The 16,876-nt window shown below is 41.3% G+C and overlaps 2 protein-coding genes across 3 annotated transcripts; one reads left to right on the top strand and one right to left on the bottom strand.

Moving 5' to 3' along the window:
* The first annotated feature begins 45 nt into the window (after positions 1–45).
* polr2f (RNA polymerase II, I and III subunit F) lies at positions 46–2,499 on the top strand. Its single transcript, XM_084371957.1, has 5 exons — positions 46–183; positions 374–443; positions 616–746; positions 1,656–1,727; positions 1,900–2,499. The coding sequence occupies exons 1-5, from the start codon at positions 164–166 to the stop codon at positions 1,988–1,990; spliced, it is 384 nt and encodes a 127-aa protein (XP_084228083.1). The 5' UTR covers positions 46–163; the 3' UTR covers positions 1,991–2,499.
* A 3,421-nt stretch (positions 2,500–5,920) lies between these two features.
* sox10 (SRY-box transcription factor 10) lies at positions 5,921–15,753 on the bottom strand. Of its 2 annotated transcripts, none has more exons than XM_084371942.1 (4): positions 15,629–15,753; positions 12,128–12,966; positions 9,516–9,784; positions 5,921–9,362 (listed from the first exon to the last, which is right to left on the bottom strand). In XM_084371942.1, exons 2-4 carry the CDS (start codon positions 12,559–12,561, stop codon positions 8,563–8,565), a joined length of 1,503 nt encoding a protein of 500 aa, XP_084228068.1. In that variant the 5' UTR covers positions 12,562–12,966; positions 15,629–15,753; the 3' UTR covers positions 5,921–8,562. The 2 variants fall into 2 exon arrangements, with proteins under 2 accessions (XP_084228068.1, XP_084228069.1); XM_084371943.1 differs by having other exon boundaries at positions 9,624–9,784.
* Positions 15,754–16,876: the final 1,123 nt, after the last annotated feature.

The raw sequence follows: 16,876 nt of genomic DNA, 5'->3' as shown, positions 1-16,876 counted from the left end.
CGAAAAACAAGCGTTCCTCTTGAGCAGCCGGAATATTTCCCTACGCACGAAGCCACCGGAAGCTGAAAGTTCTCACCGTTCATGTGGGTTCATGTTGACAACAAAAAGTGTCTCTGAAAAATTGTACTAGTAAGGATTCACATTACGAGCTTCGGAATAAAACATGTCCGACAACGAAGATAAGTAAGTAACGACACACATGTTGTGTAACATATCATATTAAGCGGCCTGTTTACTGTAACGTTAACACAACACAACGTGGGCTAACGTTGACGTTATAGCTAACGAACATTTAGCCGGTTAGGCAGAAGAACTGTCCGATAAACCTGGATGTGTTTTCTTTGTGCTAACTGTTTTCATATCAAATTTGTAGCTTCGACGACGGAGATTTTGATGATGCTGAAGAGGATGAGGGGTTAGATGACCTGGAAAACGCAGAAGATGTAAGTTCACCAATTCCTTATTAGATAAGTGGCTACTGTAAGACCTACATTTAGCTTGTGTGTAACTTATCAAGGCATTTGTATTTTGGCTTCGGACAACGCTGCTATGAGATTAAGCAAATTGGTCCGCGTTAGATGAGTCCAAACCTTTTTGCTCTGCTCTTTTGATCAGGAGGACCAGGAGAACGTGCAGATCCTGCCTGCAGGAGAGGGGCAGCAGGCCAACCAGAAGAGGATCACAACACCGTATATGACTAAATATGAGAGGGCCAGAGTGCTTGGGACACGAGCTCTACAGATAGCGTGAGTGTTGTCATGTGTGTGTGAACCATCACACCGTGTCTTGGTAGTGTGATCACAATGTCCTGGGTTCAGATATGGCTGCTGACCTTTGACTCCTGTCTGGACACTTGCTTACACTCTTTGCTGGTGTGTTTATTGTATTACGGTCATGTGTGATGGAGGTGGAAGAGCTGTGTGTGAGGACAGAGACTCGTTTCTTCGCTTTTATTTGTGTATGTTACTGTTTTACCTACAATTGTGGGTACTAGTCTGACTAATATCTGCAATAATGGATTTACGGATGATTTAAAGTATTTCTTGTTGCTCCCTCCTGTTTGGTCTTATATTCATTTACTGTTAATAATGGTCAAAAATGTGTTTTTTTTTCTGAAAGTACACATAATTAGCTTTGTCATAGTACATAGATGAATATTGATAACACTGAGTACATTATTCATCTGAGTGACACTAGTCAATACGTTTAATGTTATAGAGTACCATAACCAAGCCAATTTGTTGTCAACTTTTATATTAATTGCCAACTGTTTTGATAATTTATTAATTGGTTTGACTATTTTTTTAGTAAAAGAAAGTCAAAATTCTCTAATTCCAGCTGCTTAAATCTGAATGTTTTATGGTTTATTTACTCCTCTGTGTCAGTCAGTCTTCAAGTTGTGGTCAAAGCAAGACATTTGAAGATGTCATCTTGGGCTTTTGGGAACAAACTTTTACGAACCAAATATCTAATCAATTAATCGAGAAAATAACAGACATTAATCAACAATATAGATAATCATTAGTTGCAGCCCTAGTAGGAGGGTTTGGTTGTTTGGAGGCAACTTAATTAGTCGACAGCTAGTTCACCACTAAGGTATCGCCTGTAATGCAGCATCTACTTCACCTGTCTATCTGCTGACTTGTCTCCAACAGAATGTGTGCCCCAGTCATGGTGGAGCTGGAGGGAGAAACAGACCCTTTGCAAATCGCAATGAAAGAGCTTAAGTAAGTAATACAATTTGAATGATCAGTGATGTTTTATAAAAAAATTTAAATGAATGACTGCATCTTTAGTTTCTTTAATCATGATTTAAAGAGTAGGATAATATTCTTCGATTTAGAGCTTCACTGTACTTCCCGGTGTCTTAGCATTCAATTTGTTTTTTCTCTCCAACAGGGGCAGAAAGATCCCAATCATCATTCGCAGGTACCTTCCTGATGGGAGTTATGAGGACTGGGGCTGTGACGAACTCATCATAACTGATTAAACAGCTACTCCAGTGTTTACTGACTAAACAATATATGCTGGTTCAGACCCACCATCGTCTCAGGTCAGTCAGCTAAACAAATGCAGAAGGTTCCCAAGATGGGTGCAATTATCACCCACCGGTTCATACCTTAATTTGATCCACATCACATCAGCTGACTCTGTGGGTTGGTGAAATATGACCACGTAAAATATACTGAACAGACAACCGAAGCTCATCAAAATCAAAACAGTGTGTTTTATTGTTACTTTCTCAGTCTCATTGTGTTGTTATATGCCATGCACCTCAAATTAAATTCACAGTTGAAATGTACAGAAACTGCTTTTCTTAACAGCTGTTTTATAACTTAGAGCCACAAGGGGGAAATGTAACTTGGTCACACATTAACTTTTTTTTTTTTACAAAATAATCCTGTGTTGTAATTATTTCATCTGTTGTTTTGAAGGAGAGATGTGATTAGTTTGAAAAAAGTGTTTTATTGTTATTAATAAACTCTTTTGTATAATGGACGATGTTTCATTCATAATGCTCATAATAACACTATGAACTGTTCAAAATCTACAGGGATTTAACTGTGCAATAAGCCACACACACCTGAGCGTATGTGATGTGAAAGAGCAATTTTCCAGCAAGAAAAAGAACAAACTTTCTACAATAACAGCTGCAACGATTAGTCAATAGATCGATCAGTGGATGGAGAGGAATTTTATCACCCTTTATTTGATAAACGGTTAATAATTTCATTCTTTTTCAAGCAAAAATGTCAAAATGTCATTTGCTCTGTCATTTATGTAAATGAAGAGTATTTCAGTTTTGGACTGTTGGTTAGACAAAAGAAGCAACTTGAAGACGCCACTTTGGGCTCTGGGAAGTTGTGAGCATATTTCACAATTTTTTGGGATGTTTTTTAGACTAGATTACAAATCAGGGAAATAATTGGAAGAGGAATCAATGATTAAAATAATCTCAGTGGCAGCCCTAAACACATTGCAACAACACAATACCAATTTGACATTCAATATTAATATTAACTGTCAGGGATGTTGATACAGCTTTAGTTTTAATTGTATTAACTAATTATCCTCTTAAGAGTCTACATATACAGTATGTCCACTTTTCCACTTGTGTCATGTAGATTTTGTGTAGCAAAAGTTATTATGACTGCTAGACCGACACATTAAATAACCTTTACAACTGAGTGTGCAGTTGAGCTATAGACGGCTGTAACTCACAGATACAAAGGCAGGTACACATGTAACTCTTTATCATGTTTATTATCAGTCAGCAGTATACGTTTTGCTCGAAATTCAATATTTATATAGATGAGATTTCTTTTTTTTTTTTAAAGAAAAAGGGCTGTTTTCTGGTACATCCATTTCATCAAACACTGTAGATAATGTCCTGAAAACAAACCACACTGCTTCAAAAAAAGCTAGCTGTTATCTCACCACCCTGTCCAATAACTGGTATGAAAGCGTGACAGATGCTCAGGTCTGGCCTCAGGAGCTCTCTTAAAGTGATGGAACAGGTTTTCTCCTTCAGTAGTGTGTAACCATGTTGTCATCATGCTCACTGTATCTCACCGCCTTTCGCATACGCACACACGCTCAAAGCAGCCAAACAGTCGCTGTATTGTTTAGTAAAAATGGGCTGTTGCCCAGGCAGAAAGAGGGTCAGAGCATGCTGGAAGATAGAGGGGGCTGAAAGTTTGTGAGAATGAGAGGATTAACAGCTTTGTTTTGGAAGAAGCAGTATGATGATACTCCAGCCTCTGGTAGATGGAAGGATGGATTGTACACTATGCATGACATGTAAATGATGAGGACATACTACTTGATAAAAATGCACCTGGGGAATAAAGATATGAACTGATGAGGCAGCTTGTTTTGCAGAGGTAAAAACAAAGCCACATGTGCGTTGTTGTATCCTCCTCTATCTCAGGCAGTTAAACATCATCAGGGACAGGCCAGTCTGTACTGGTATCTATAATCGTGTTTTGCCACAGTCATGTTATTAATTTCTGTAAAACTGCTTTCATCTGTGAGCCTTTTGACGAGAGGAGACAGCGCCTCAGGGTGACGCTGCACTCCTTTCACGGGGCGGATGGGGCAGCCCATGTGACACTCAGCAGCACCAGCCGCAGTGAGGACACCATCAGGTCGTCCTCAAACCAGCTGAGGCTACCGCAAAATATGTGGTATGTTTTATCTGTTGTCCTCTGACAATTCCCCATCAGCCCCTGGTTTTACGCGGCACATGGACTACATAGAGCATTATCAACTCTAACATTTGTTGACTGGCTTTGTTGATTGGATTATTAGATTGAGGGATGATGGATTATGTTAATTCAAATAGTGTTTTACTTTAATTGTTCAGATATTGTGTATTATTTTACAGATCCTCTTGCAAACAAGTCTTGCTACATGATTCCATGATTTTTGGCTATTCTGCTTTAAATTTGAGATCAGAACAATGTAATTGTATCTTTGTAAATTTAAGCAATCGGGCAACATAAGACACAACACATTTTGTTATGCATTGTAATGCATAGGTCAGGCTTCTTTTTTTTTAAATAATTGAAAACTTTTCTCATGTTTCCTACCCCAATCTTCTTTAGCAAAATGGAGACTTAATGTTTACAGACTGTCCGTTTTGTGTTTACTTTTATACCAGCTCCATGGTCTTCTCATGATGCAGCACCTGATTTTACCAGACCTTCAATGCATCACCCTTTCTGGAGGAAACAAACACAACCCTTCCAGATAACAATGCTTTTGAATAGGGCTGCAAAATATGGTAAGCTATGACACTTGTTGTGGTCTGTACCAAATATGCATCTGGAGAACATCTCTGCAGCACAGCACTTCATTATAACGCTGTTTTGTCACATTTTACCTTTGTCAGCTTCTACAATTTGAATATTGCACTTGGCCCTTCTTTTCATCCATTCTTGCTCTGCACTCTATGGTGGCAGGATGAGCTGGTGGCTTTATTGACTGCCTGGGTAGGCCACATATCACCTTCCTGGGTCTGCTTTTTCTGGCTGACATCTGCTTTGACAGTTTGGTGATCACTATTCACTTAAATAGACAATTAACTCGACCAAAGTCTTCCTTCTGGTTAACTCTATTAACCTTTCCATTGTTTAATCCCATTACAGCTTCAACCTAAAAAGAAAGTTTGGGGGATGTTTTTAGTGGAGCGGGTGAGTGTCGGGGATGAGAGGAGGAGGGTGGGTAGTGGGGGTCTATGCGCAGAGAGAGTATGAGAGTCCCTTTGTATCCCGCTGAAGCTACAGGCCAGGCAGGCTCCCTCTCTGCCCTTTTTCCCTCCTCCCCAAGCTCCCCTTCAATGGCCCTCTTTGTCTTTCCAAAGTATCACACAGCCGATTAAAAAGAGGGAATTAGGAGTCAGGCTTAACCTGCAACACACAGGGAAACACACACATACACATATATACATGCACACTATAACAAGCTCAAAATATGCATATAGGCATGCATAACCAATCGTACCTCCATCTAGGGCTGGATTAGTTCAAGTTCAAGGAAACTTGCAATGGCAGTCATCGGCTGCAAACTACAGTACATGAATGTGGATTTGATGACACTTCTGCTACTTTTGTAACACAGTGCCTGCGCATCCCCATTACTCATGTTTAGCTCTGCTAATGGTCAGTTGTAGATTGCTACAGCCAGCTAAAGTGAATTATCCATCAGCTGAACAGATTTTACCAAGAATGTCAGCAGTGATTGAGTCACTAGATGCCATGAAGACGTGTTTTTGTTGCTTTGTTTCTGTCGACTTCATAACAATAGGAACACTTTTTAGTTAGTTATTACTATAATGTTATTCAGACAGAGATTTTAATTGATAGATGATTATTTAAGATGATTTGTTCCACTGTAAAAATGTCTCAAGAGGCAGACATGTATTAAATCAGAAATAATAGTGCTTTATTTCAAGTGAGAGTAAAAGATCATTAGTCATCATCACATGTTTAGACTTTCGCTCTTGCTGTTATTTAGAGGTTGTGTTGCTGTGTTGTGTTGGCAACAGCTATACAAGAGTGGAAACCATGAAATACTAAAATGGCAGTCAATTTTTTTTTCATTACGGTGAGAAAGCAATAACAGCGCACACAAGCATAAAGCAAATATAAATAAGAAATGTAAAATTCATAGCAACATTACAGATATTTCACACATAGCAACAAGGATGTAAAAGGAACTCTTATGCTGGAGGTAAATGGTTAAATAAAAATGGGCTCTAAACTTCAATGTGCTGCATGCATATGGTTTGGATCTGTGTCCAGTAGTGATAAAGAATATTTTTAAATGATACACATGAAAACAAAGCAAATTCATTATTATTTTTTTCACTTACCAAGATGGAGAATAACACACTTAAAATACAGTGCTGTTGCGGAGATGAGGGACAGAAATGAAATGTGGAAACAGTAACAAAACAAAAGACCAAAGAGAGAAGAGAAATGAGAAAACAACATGAGCTAATGAAAAAAGTGGAAAACAAACATGATTTAACATACAGTTGTTGCTTATTGATACGTGAGTAGCAGTTATTATGAAGGACAAGGCACATTTTATATTTCATATTAGGTCATGAAAAAAATTTGTTAAAATGTATTATCTCCTCGAAGCTTAACGCTCTCAATCTCTGGCAAATGTCTCTCTGTATTGGCATCTTCCACAGTGAATCTGTCTCAGAAATTCTTGTTTGTTTGTTTTTTAAGTTGCACAACTACAATCAAAAGATCTGACATTTCATATTGAATACTGTTCTATATACACATTTTAACATGCATTAAGGAAAAGAAAAAGCAGTGGCGCAGACTGTCAGTGGAGATAATTATGGCAAAAAGCATTTGACAGTATTAATACAGTAAATTGTTAAAACAGCTTTTATCTTGTATTCCATGACTCATTTGGTCAATACAAATCGATTATCTAAGTATAGATAGATATTTTTATCATTAATGTTGTCCATGAATACATCAAATACTAATGAAAAATCATCACACTCATCAGTGCCATTGTGAAAAAGGCAAAAGTAACTTTTGACACTACTTTGACATGTTTTGAAGTAATTTACAATAAGTCACATTGGAGAAAGCTAAGAGAAAACTAATGAAGTGTAGGTAGTTTTGAGTGTCGCGTTGGGAGAAACATCCTTACAATCTGTTTCTTCTTTACAAGTTTTGGTCTCAAAACTTTGGTTGTCTCACAAATATTTCAAATCTGTACACATCAATACATTTGCAATTTCAAGTACAGTATAGTATAAACTATCCTGATAGTTAGTCATCATGAAAATGTTTTTTTTGACTAAATATATATTTCACTTAACAAAACCTCAACATGTTTTATGGCATTTGTCTTCCATGCACGTTCATTGTGTGTAAAAAATAAAAAGGCATTTTAAGTGAACACAGCATAAACATTTGAATAAAAGGTCCAGTATGAAGGATTTAGTGGCATCTAGTGGTGAGTTTGCAGATTGAAACCAAGTGAATACCCCTCTCCTCACCTTTCCCGACAGTGGCTGCTAAAAATGCGAAGAGAAAAAAAAGTTTAAATACCCTTTCTAGGGCAAGTGTTTGGTTTGTCCATTCTGGGAGACAGTAGAAACATGCCGGTGCAATATGTCAGACTCCATGGAACAAGACCCCCTTCCTTTGTAGACATAAAAGGCTCATTCTAAGGCAACAAAAACACAACAATTCTTAGTTTCAGGTGATAATAGACAAATGAAAATATAATTATCTATTAACTATCTCTGCCAATAGATCCTCCTAAATCCTACACACTGGACCTGTAAATAGGCACAAATGTGCCTCAGAAACAGACAGAATGTTGTCAGTGTTTGTTGTATTGATTTCCAAAAGCAATACAAAACAAAAAAAAAAGGTCAGTCTGCCTGAGATGTGAATGGGCCACAGCTAAATACTTTGGCACTCCATTCTTCTGGTACAAAAAACATCCATTGCATATAGAATGAATTTGGATCCCTCTCAGTCACACCCTTCAGAATACAGATCAAGGTCTTTCTAATTCTGAATGTGGACCATGGTCGCTGTTGCTACTTACCCCATGTGACTTGTGGGAGAAGGCCATAGACTGTGATACACTTGGAGTCACCAAACTGACAGGGACACGATGTGTTACCACACTGAACACTACCACTGGAGGTTCTGCTGCTTTAAATCTAACCTGAACTCTGCACTGGTGGTGGTTGGGTGTTTCTCCTCTGCGCTGCCAAAGTAATACATTCTTTCGCTACTATACTGTGTGCCCCAAATAATGAGCCACGCTTCAAAAGCACCACGCTCCAAGCTCATCCTTGAGCTGTGACGGCATTTCTGCCTCTGGCTGAGAACAGAACGGGGTTCCTCCCCTCCTGCCTCCCCAGCCGACTCCCCCAGTGCCTGCCCAATCCCCCCAGCCCAGACCTCTTCCACCATTGCTACCACCAACACTGTTGTTGCTGCTGCTGCTCCATGGGTCTGACATAGGGGCTGAACCTGCACCAGTGCCCTCTGGTCTCGTTGTCTGTCATGGCCGCGACAGTGTAGTGTAGACAGGCTGTTCCCAGTGCGTGGGGCTGTGTGATTGCGGGACGTTGGCTGGGTCAGTGATGGCAGTGTACAGGGGCCTCTGGGAGGGCCCCATGTAAGAGAAAGCAGAGTACAACCCGGAGGCCTGGCTGGAGTGGGCGTAGTATGACCCTGAGGCCTGGTGTTCAGCATATTCAGCAAACTGAGCCCTGGATGCCAGAGAGGGGAAGGCGGAACTGTAGTGGGGAAGGCTGAGGGAAGTGTAGGTGACATGGGAGCCAGCTGAGGCTGCCTCTGCAAAATGACCCCCGGCACCTCCCCCCTCGCTCTTGATCTGGGCCTTGGAGGGATCTGAGCCCAGAGGGGAGCCATGATGTTGCTGCTGCTGCTGCTGCTGTTGCTGCTTGGAGAGCCAGGCTGCTGAGTGTCCACTGGCCGCTACCAGAGCTGAGGAGATGCCGTAAGTGTATGGAGAGGCTGGAGAAGCTGTTGCTGCAGCTACTGCCCCAGCACTCTGGCCAACCCCCGGGTGCCCATTGGGGGGAAGGTACTGGTCAAACTCATTGACATCAAAAGGTTCCATGTTGACCATCACCTCATGGCTCATCTCACCAATGTCCACATTACCAAAGTCAATGTGAGGTTTCCCAGAACCTGCAGGACCTGAGCTTCCCTCTGCTCCCATTGTGCCACGGGAGCCCCCATTCCCAGCACCCTCCCGTTTACCATCCCCTGCCTTACCCGACTGAGACTCATTCTTGGGAGTGGTGGGAGGTGTGGGAGGACTGTGACTCTGACCTGTGGAGACACAAGAAAACATGTATTTACAGTAGTCTTTGCAGATTCAGACAGTTATCTCTCTGTGTGCCACAGTCCAGTTGTATCTAAACTAATCTAACAGTGTGACGAGGTTGGTGTCAGTGGGGTAGTGGCAGGGAGCCGGCAGCCCACCTGCAGCATTAGGGTGGTGCCCCTCTGCCAGAGGGGACCGAGCCCCCCCACTGTGGACCACATCCAGGTGGAGGCCCTTGTAGTGGGACTGGCTGTGGCTGACCTCACCCTCCGAATGGCCGTCGGCCTCACTTCCTGACCCGGAACCAGGTTTTCCGTTCTTGCGACGTCGTGGCTGGTATTTGTAGTCGGGATAGTCCTTCTTGTGCTGCTTCCTCAGCCTCTCTGCCTCCTCAATAAAAGGTCGCTTGTCACTCTCATTAAGAAGCCTTTGATAAAAGAAAAGAAGTTAGTTGATGTTTTAGGTATGAAGAACAGAATAAAATCCTCAACAGTCAAAAAAAATTAGACCACACTTGTTTTTTGCTGTGGTACATAATGATGCAAAAAGTCTTTTTTGGGAGCTTTTCTTTTGGTGTATTTCTTTTTCCATATACTATGGAAATTGTAGTCATGGTCTGTTAATGGTAACATGAATACTAAAAATGCACATTAAGATGAATTCTTCAAGACGAAATAATCTGGAGTAAGTCAAGAATTAATGTCCACTAAAGAAGATAAATACGTAGAATAGAATATCAAAATAATCTTTCACAAATAACAGTGATAAGCTCAGCAGTCTGATCCAATTGATTGCATATTAATATATTATGTTTCATTCACTACAGCTGTGCAGCTGTATGTAGTGCCATGCCTGCGAGGGGCTTTTAACTGCTGGACAGTAATGAAATAATAATGGCCAAAGATACATCCTGTCTGCAACATGAAACTGAGCTCTACTGCTGGCAGGAATGGCATGAGAAACCCCTGACCTTCCTCAGGCTTGCTGTTCATCGTGCTTCTGGGCCAATTAACCAATCATGCCTGAGCCCAAGGTCAAGTCTTCATCTAATTAATGTTCAATCCCCACGAGGTTAATGAATTTACCCTTTCTGACCTTTTTGTCAGCAAATAGTGAGTGTCCTGTGTGAGAAAATAGAAGCTGGATGGATGGTCTGACAGAACTTTAAACTTGAAAAACTGCAGGGGTTTTGTGATCAAGATGTAGGGATGTTGACAACTAGCTATCAGAAACAGTGAGAGGCTTAAATTTAGGAATATTAGCAATCTCAAACCAGAATTTACATAAACGTGTAAACAAGCAAATGTATTAAGTAAGAGGGGCAAAAGCAATTTAAAATATGAAATGCTGAATAAAATAACAAGGAAAATATTGCAATACTTTCAAATTTGGAGGTAGAAAACCTGTACTTTAAATATGAGCTGAAAGGTTGTGAAAGCACCATCTTATTCCCTCAGGAGCCATTTGCAGTTACATGGCCAGTAATTAAACAGTGTATGAAATTAGACTCAAGGATCATGTGACACTCACAGTAACGACATTCAAATGCTTCTCAACTAGTGAGCTGTGTCCAAAGGTGGGCAGGGAGACAATGTGGCAGAGTTTTGGGGCAACACACCACAGTACAACTCTTTTACAGCACATACATTTTGCAGAGAACATCATACGACACATGATCACATGACAAGGTCACAATCATATCATCATTCATAACACAAAAAAAACTTTAAAAAAACACACACAAAAAAAAAAATAATTGGTCCAAAAAAAGGCAAGAGCTTGTTACACAGTTATCATAATATTAATAGAGAGTTTATATTATATAATACTATCATTAGTAGTGAAAACATAATAATATAATATATACATTAATCTACTCTGAGGCTGCAACTAACGATTATTTTAATTAATGATTGATTTGCCAGTTATTTTCATGACTAATCGTTAAATCATTTAATCTATAAAATGTCTTGATGATGTCTTGAAATTGCTCCTTTTGTCCAACCACCAGTCCAAAACCTAAAGACTCATCATTTATGATAATAAGTGACAAAGAAAAGCAGCAAATCCTCACATTCAAAAATAGGGACTAGCAAATGTTTGACATTTTTCCATGAAAAAAAAAGACTTTCAAAACAGTTGACAGGCAAAATGTTTGTTTTTTTGTCGATGGACTTTTGTGTGCTTTTGTCTGCCACATCTATCTGCAAGTACCCAACAACTTATACCACCCTTGTTTTTAATATCAGCATCAATGTGAGTGTACTTCAAGTTGGCCTGAAATAAAATCAATGAAGAGTGATGATACAAAAAACAAGGTATAATGAAGAAAAACAATATGGAGAACTGCAGTGCATGATGCAAAAAATCAGCTGGTTGGGGGGATGCTTTGTAAGCCGGTCCTTAGAAAACTAGGTTGGTTTTATTACTATTTGTCTATTCAGAGCAACAACAAGATTGCTTTAACCAGGTGCATTTATTCTTGAAACTCTCAGGCTTGACCATGACACTGACCCTTGTCCTATACCCCCACCCTAACAATAAACTCTAGCCATCATCTAGAGCAGTGATGTTTCAGAAAATGTGTTTTTGAAAGATGTTAAGTTTAATCCTGAATATTTTGTATTCCCTATACTGGTTTGGTGTCTCCAGACACAAACATTATGTTGCTGCCCCCTGCTTTGATATCACTAAACACCTCTGCTGTCTACACATTTCACAGCTGATGTACTAAGTGTGAGCTTGTTCACACCATGACAGTGCCCCTCACCTCCAGAGCTTCCCCAGGGTCTTGCTGAGCTCCGCGTTGTGCAGGTGTGGGTGCTGGTCGGCCAGTTTCCTCCGCGCCGCCTGCGCCCACACCATGAATGCGTTCATGGGCCTCTTCACGTGCGGCTTGGACTTGCTTCCGGAGTTTACACGCACCGGCATTGGCACGAGGGTCCAGTCGTAGCAGTTGAGCACCTGGCTCACCGCCTCACGGATTCCTGCGGGGAAACGCTCGTCCTCATCGTCGGATTTGACGGACGAGCAGCCCGCCGCCGAATCGTCCAGACCCGCCAGCTGCGGCAGCTGCTGCCCGTGGAGAGGCGAGTCCCCCCCGCCAGCCGCACCGGAGGAATGGCCCGGGGACAGGGAGCGACTGTCGTCCGACATCCCGGGACTGAGCTCAACCTCCGATAAGCTCTGCTCCTCTCTGGACATCTTCCTACACACACAATCCTCCGGGTGCGCAGATGATGTAAGGCCTGTTCCTAAATGCGTAATTCTACCTGCCGGGTCCTTATTCCTGTCTATCCCTACAGTGACGTACGGAGTGTGGGCTGACTGCTGTCTGTTCTGTCCCTCTGGCCTCCTCTAAGTTATAATATAAACTGCCAGTCTGTCTCTACTCTCAGCCTCCGTTGCAAAACTCTGTGAGGGTTCCACATTAAAGTTCTTTCCATCCGCGTTGTTGGTATCATAGGCGGCTCAGTGCGCACCTTGGACCCCAGTTTACCTGCTAATACACACCTGTCTGCACCAAACTCACCCTGTCTCACTTCCCTCCTGACTTCCCCTTCTCTCTCTCCTCCGTTTGTCCCACGATTGAAATCCAACGGCAAGGACCTGAAACAGCAGAGTGATGAAGAGCGTGAGTTCAAGAAAGGAAGAGTGGCAGTCCCTGCTTTAACACCTTAATGCCCATTGACTGTATATTTCTATGGAGGAGGCGTTATTATCTGGTCAGTCTTTTATGACCCCTCACTAAGGGTGTCTGTTTGAATTTGCATGATTTCATTCTCTCCACCACAGCAATGAAACGTAAAAAGACTCATCCTGAAATAATTGCCCCACCCCATTTTTCTTTTTCTCAATAAAATAGTCCTCAAGCCATGTCCTCAGATTGTCTCCACAGCACTCATAAAGATATGACAAGTGCCTCAAGTGGTTCCTTTAAATATCATGAGACATTTTCATGGAAGAAGGACAAAGGAGACTTCATATCTGTTCAAATCTGTGAGAAACAAAGATGAGCTATACTGCACCCGGGGGTCTATTCAATATGTATTAACCTTATGTTTAATAAACGTTATTATCAGAAAGCACAGAAGTATATACTGTTTGCATAGGCTATGGATATGGAGTCCAGCGCAGTGCCTCTCTGCAGACCTGGACCTCGCCCCCCCAAAACAAGCTACTGTTTAAGGTTTTGCAGTTATTCCAAGCTCCCCGGAGAGAAAGTGTTGGAATGATACGAGGCCGCAGCAGCACAGACCTCGGATTTATACTGTGCACTTCTTGGATAAACATGGCCTGGCGCTGGAAATATAAACCCAGCGTGCATGCGTGTCAGTATACGCGCGTGTGAATTGGACACAGTCCGTTTGTTGAACAGGACCGGGTCTATCGACGGCAGCAAAATGTGTCCTTGTTTTGTCCATTAAATCAACACCCTGCCTCGAACTTCGCGTCCTAAATCAGCGAACTTCCTGTGAACCAGCAGCCCCACAGCCCGCTGGTTTGTTTTCCGCTTCGGGATCAAATTGCGGGTCAATTAGTGATCTCGCTCACTTCCAGTGGCATTATGAAACGGCTTGTCAATTTAACAGACTGTGTTAACACTCAGTTTACCTCACCTTTATATTTGAGAGAAGGGTACACCCTTTTCTTGCGTTTGGCCTGATACTTAACTCGTGTACAATATAGGTGAATGTATTTATGCCTTTCTGATGAAGGCTGTTCATTTCAGTCTGCTCATTTCTGGGTACAACTTTTCCTGATCATCTACTATTCATAAGTGAGCTCTAGTATGTGTTAACAAGTCATTTTAAAGATGGCATTTGGCTCTGTTGGCTGATTGCAGAGTTAAATTACAGATTATGTAGCTCTTAATAAAAGTTGGACCAGCTTGTAATTAACATCAGAATGGATGCCAGGAATCGCATCCATTAACCGCGGAGGGGCATGTACAGCTTCACCATCTGTCTGAGGCGCATTAATAATTGCATTCGCCTGCCACCTGGTCACCTCACAGTCTCGTCACGTCTCGAAAGCGTCCCTGCAGCAGACACAACACGTAGATGTCGTGCGTAAAGGCACCGAATGCCTCAATGCGCACGTGTTGCCCGCGGTCGCACGGCACGCTCTGGCTTGTACTGTCACTCTAATGAAAGACAGGAAAGTGCAATGATCAAGAATCCGTTGACTGAGTGGTCAATGACGACATTAATCATAAAGTATATTATTTCTGAAGTAGATAGCGTTTTAAATTAGGACTAAAGCGAATGGTGAATCCATCAGGCTGCAACAGCAAATGTAACTCGATTTATTATCCGACATTATATCAAATATAACTTGTTTTTCACTCATCCTTTAAATAATCCTCATTATTAAATACAATTGTGAGCACATTTACTGTGCGTCATGAATTTCGGTTATGTGAACTCATTATCGCCGCTTGACCTGCCAGTAAGTTGGCCTTAATTTGCTTGTTTAGAAACTTTTTTTTTTTTTCAATTAGTTTTACAAAAGCTCATATTTACAGTGTCATCTCGTCCACACAACTTCAAAACAACAGTAGCCTAAATATTGGAATAACCAGCACAAGATGGAATTCATCCAAATGCACTTTAATCTAACAAGGGAAATATATATGAAAATATATTTTTTAACTATTTTCCCATCTACACCAAAAACAAGTAGAGGATAAGCGACTTTGTCGATGATGTTTGTTTAGTTAGGCTCTTACAACTAATGTATTTAATAAACTTAATTTAACTTAACTCTTAATAAATAAAAAGGCTTACTGCTTCCTCTGTCGAACAGAAAACCTTGAATTTTAAACTCAGACAGAAAGATTTCCCAAATAAATGACGATCAACAAGTCAGGCCCAGAAATCAATTTAAAACAGAAGCACTTGTTGCACATATAAGTGTCAGAAATTGTTCTTCAGGCCACATCACATTTTCTTTTTTGCTGAAAGTAAATGTTGTAACAAAACTATTCTCAGATGGTTCTGCACAAAGACCAGAATGGGTGAAATGTCCCAAATGTAACATGATTAAAGTTAGAAAACGAACAAATCAGCCATTTTGGACCAGTATTGAACCAAAGTGCTATTTCACGAATCCTGACAGAGTTTGTTAATAATCATCGTGCCGCGTTAACGATTGTCAGAGATAATATTACATCTTTAAATGTGAATCGAGGTTCTTCTGTCTCAAATCGCAGAGTCAGAGCAGCCATCAGCAGCAGAGAGGAAAGAGTTGGAAATGCTAAGCGCCTTACTTCAGTAATGAGAAAAGGAGGTCGCCGGTTTAGCACGAGAATCCGTGAGTTCCCGAGTTTCCAGAGTGACGCTCGCTCCCCAGCCCCCTCGCTCGCGCTGCCCGAGTATGAATGCCTGCTCTGTGTGTCGGTACCGGGGCTTAAAGAGCTCCTTGTATGAGGCTGAGAGAAAAAAATAAAAAGATACTGGGGGGGACAAGTCTTAAAGGAGCAGCGATACTGCACAGATGCAGGCACGGAGATTTCTGATTGGTTGAAATATTAGTTTGCCATCTCTCGCACTCTCGCTCCAAAATCTATCTAACTATCTATCTATCTATCTATCTATCTATCTAGAGTCATTATGTTTCAAAAGATGGAGAGCAATAAGTTTGATTTCTCTCTAATGGTAAGGGTGAGTCAGATACCATTGTGCGTAATTGCGCGCACGAAATTTACGCACAGTGATTTGAACATGTAGAATTATATAACTGACTTTCATTACGCTTGGATGAGGAGATGCCTAGTTGCATTGTGTTATCAATCAAACCCGCACATTCTGTATTGTACAGGGAAGCGTATATAGTTAATGTGACACCTGTAGGCCAGTAAATTACATTCGCAATTTTCCAGAGACCAAAAGTAACACTTTCTTTCTTTTGAGAAATGGCGGGCCTCTTTAAATTCAAACTCCTGAATTCTAATCAAGTGAGCCGCTGCAGGATTTTCGTGGACAATTCATCACGAGTGTGATATTTGATGAACCCGACGCGGTTTCATTTCAAATTTCAGAACATGCTCGGAGGTATGTTGCCGACAGATCCATAAATTGAGCTTTATCAGTGGGCTGATCGCATCTTGGGAGGAGAAACGAGAGAGCTGTATCTCACACAAAGATCCTAAATTATCGTTTGTCTGGATCGAGAATTTATAAAGGTCAGGAAACCCAAAGACTCGAATTGATTTCACATAATCTAAAGAGTGTTGCGAGGCCGTTTTCAGATTCAGCGGGACAATTATACATCGCTGAAGGTGGGGTTTGGATTCATACACATGTTCATCCACTTTTGTTTCACCACCGCATCACAGGTGGACAACATTCAAGGCCCTTCAAAAGATGGCGTGTCGCGCACAGTGCGCCTCTTCATGTCCGTGTGTGAGTTTTATAATTGCATCAACGCCTCTAAGTGAGAGGCACAGAGCGCGCGTTTCAACCCAAACAGTATTGGTAGAAAGCGCCGAGCAGAGAGATGAGAGGGGACACTATGG

This window comes from Pagrus pagrus (assembly GCF_965226575.1).
Source record: "Pagrus pagrus genome assembly, chromosome: 13".
In the NCBI taxonomy this organism is placed as follows: domain Eukaryota; kingdom Metazoa; phylum Chordata; class Actinopteri; order Spariformes; family Sparidae; genus Pagrus; species Pagrus pagrus.
The sequence above is the reverse complement of the archived record's forward strand: the minus strand, read 5'-3'. Positions and strand labels throughout refer to the sequence as shown.

Excerpts from the sequence above, each read along its gene's own strand:
- polr2f (XM_084371957.1), top strand. The coding sequence starts at position 164 with ATGTCCGACAACGAAGATAA. Across the intron at positions 184-373 it reads ATGTCCGACAACGAAGATAA|CTTCGACGACGGAGATTTTG; the intron begins GTAAGTAACGAC and ends TCAAATTTGTAG. Across the intron at positions 444-615 it reads ACCTGGAAAACGCAGAAGAT|GAGGACCAGGAGAACGTGCA; the intron begins GTAAGTTCACCA and ends TCTTTTGATCAG.
- sox10 (XM_084371942.1), bottom strand. The coding sequence starts at position 12,561 with ATGTCCAGAGAGGAGCAGAGCTTATCGGAGGTTGAGCTCAGTCCCGGG. Across the intron at positions 9,785-12,127 it reads ACCCTGGGGAAGCTCTGGAG|GCTTCTTAATGAGAGTGACA; the intron begins GTGAGGGGCACT and ends CTTTTATCAAAG. Across the intron at positions 9,363-9,515 it reads GCACCACCCTAATGCTGCAG|GTCAGAGTCACAGTCCTCCC; the intron begins GTGGGCTGCCGG and ends GTGTCTCCACAG.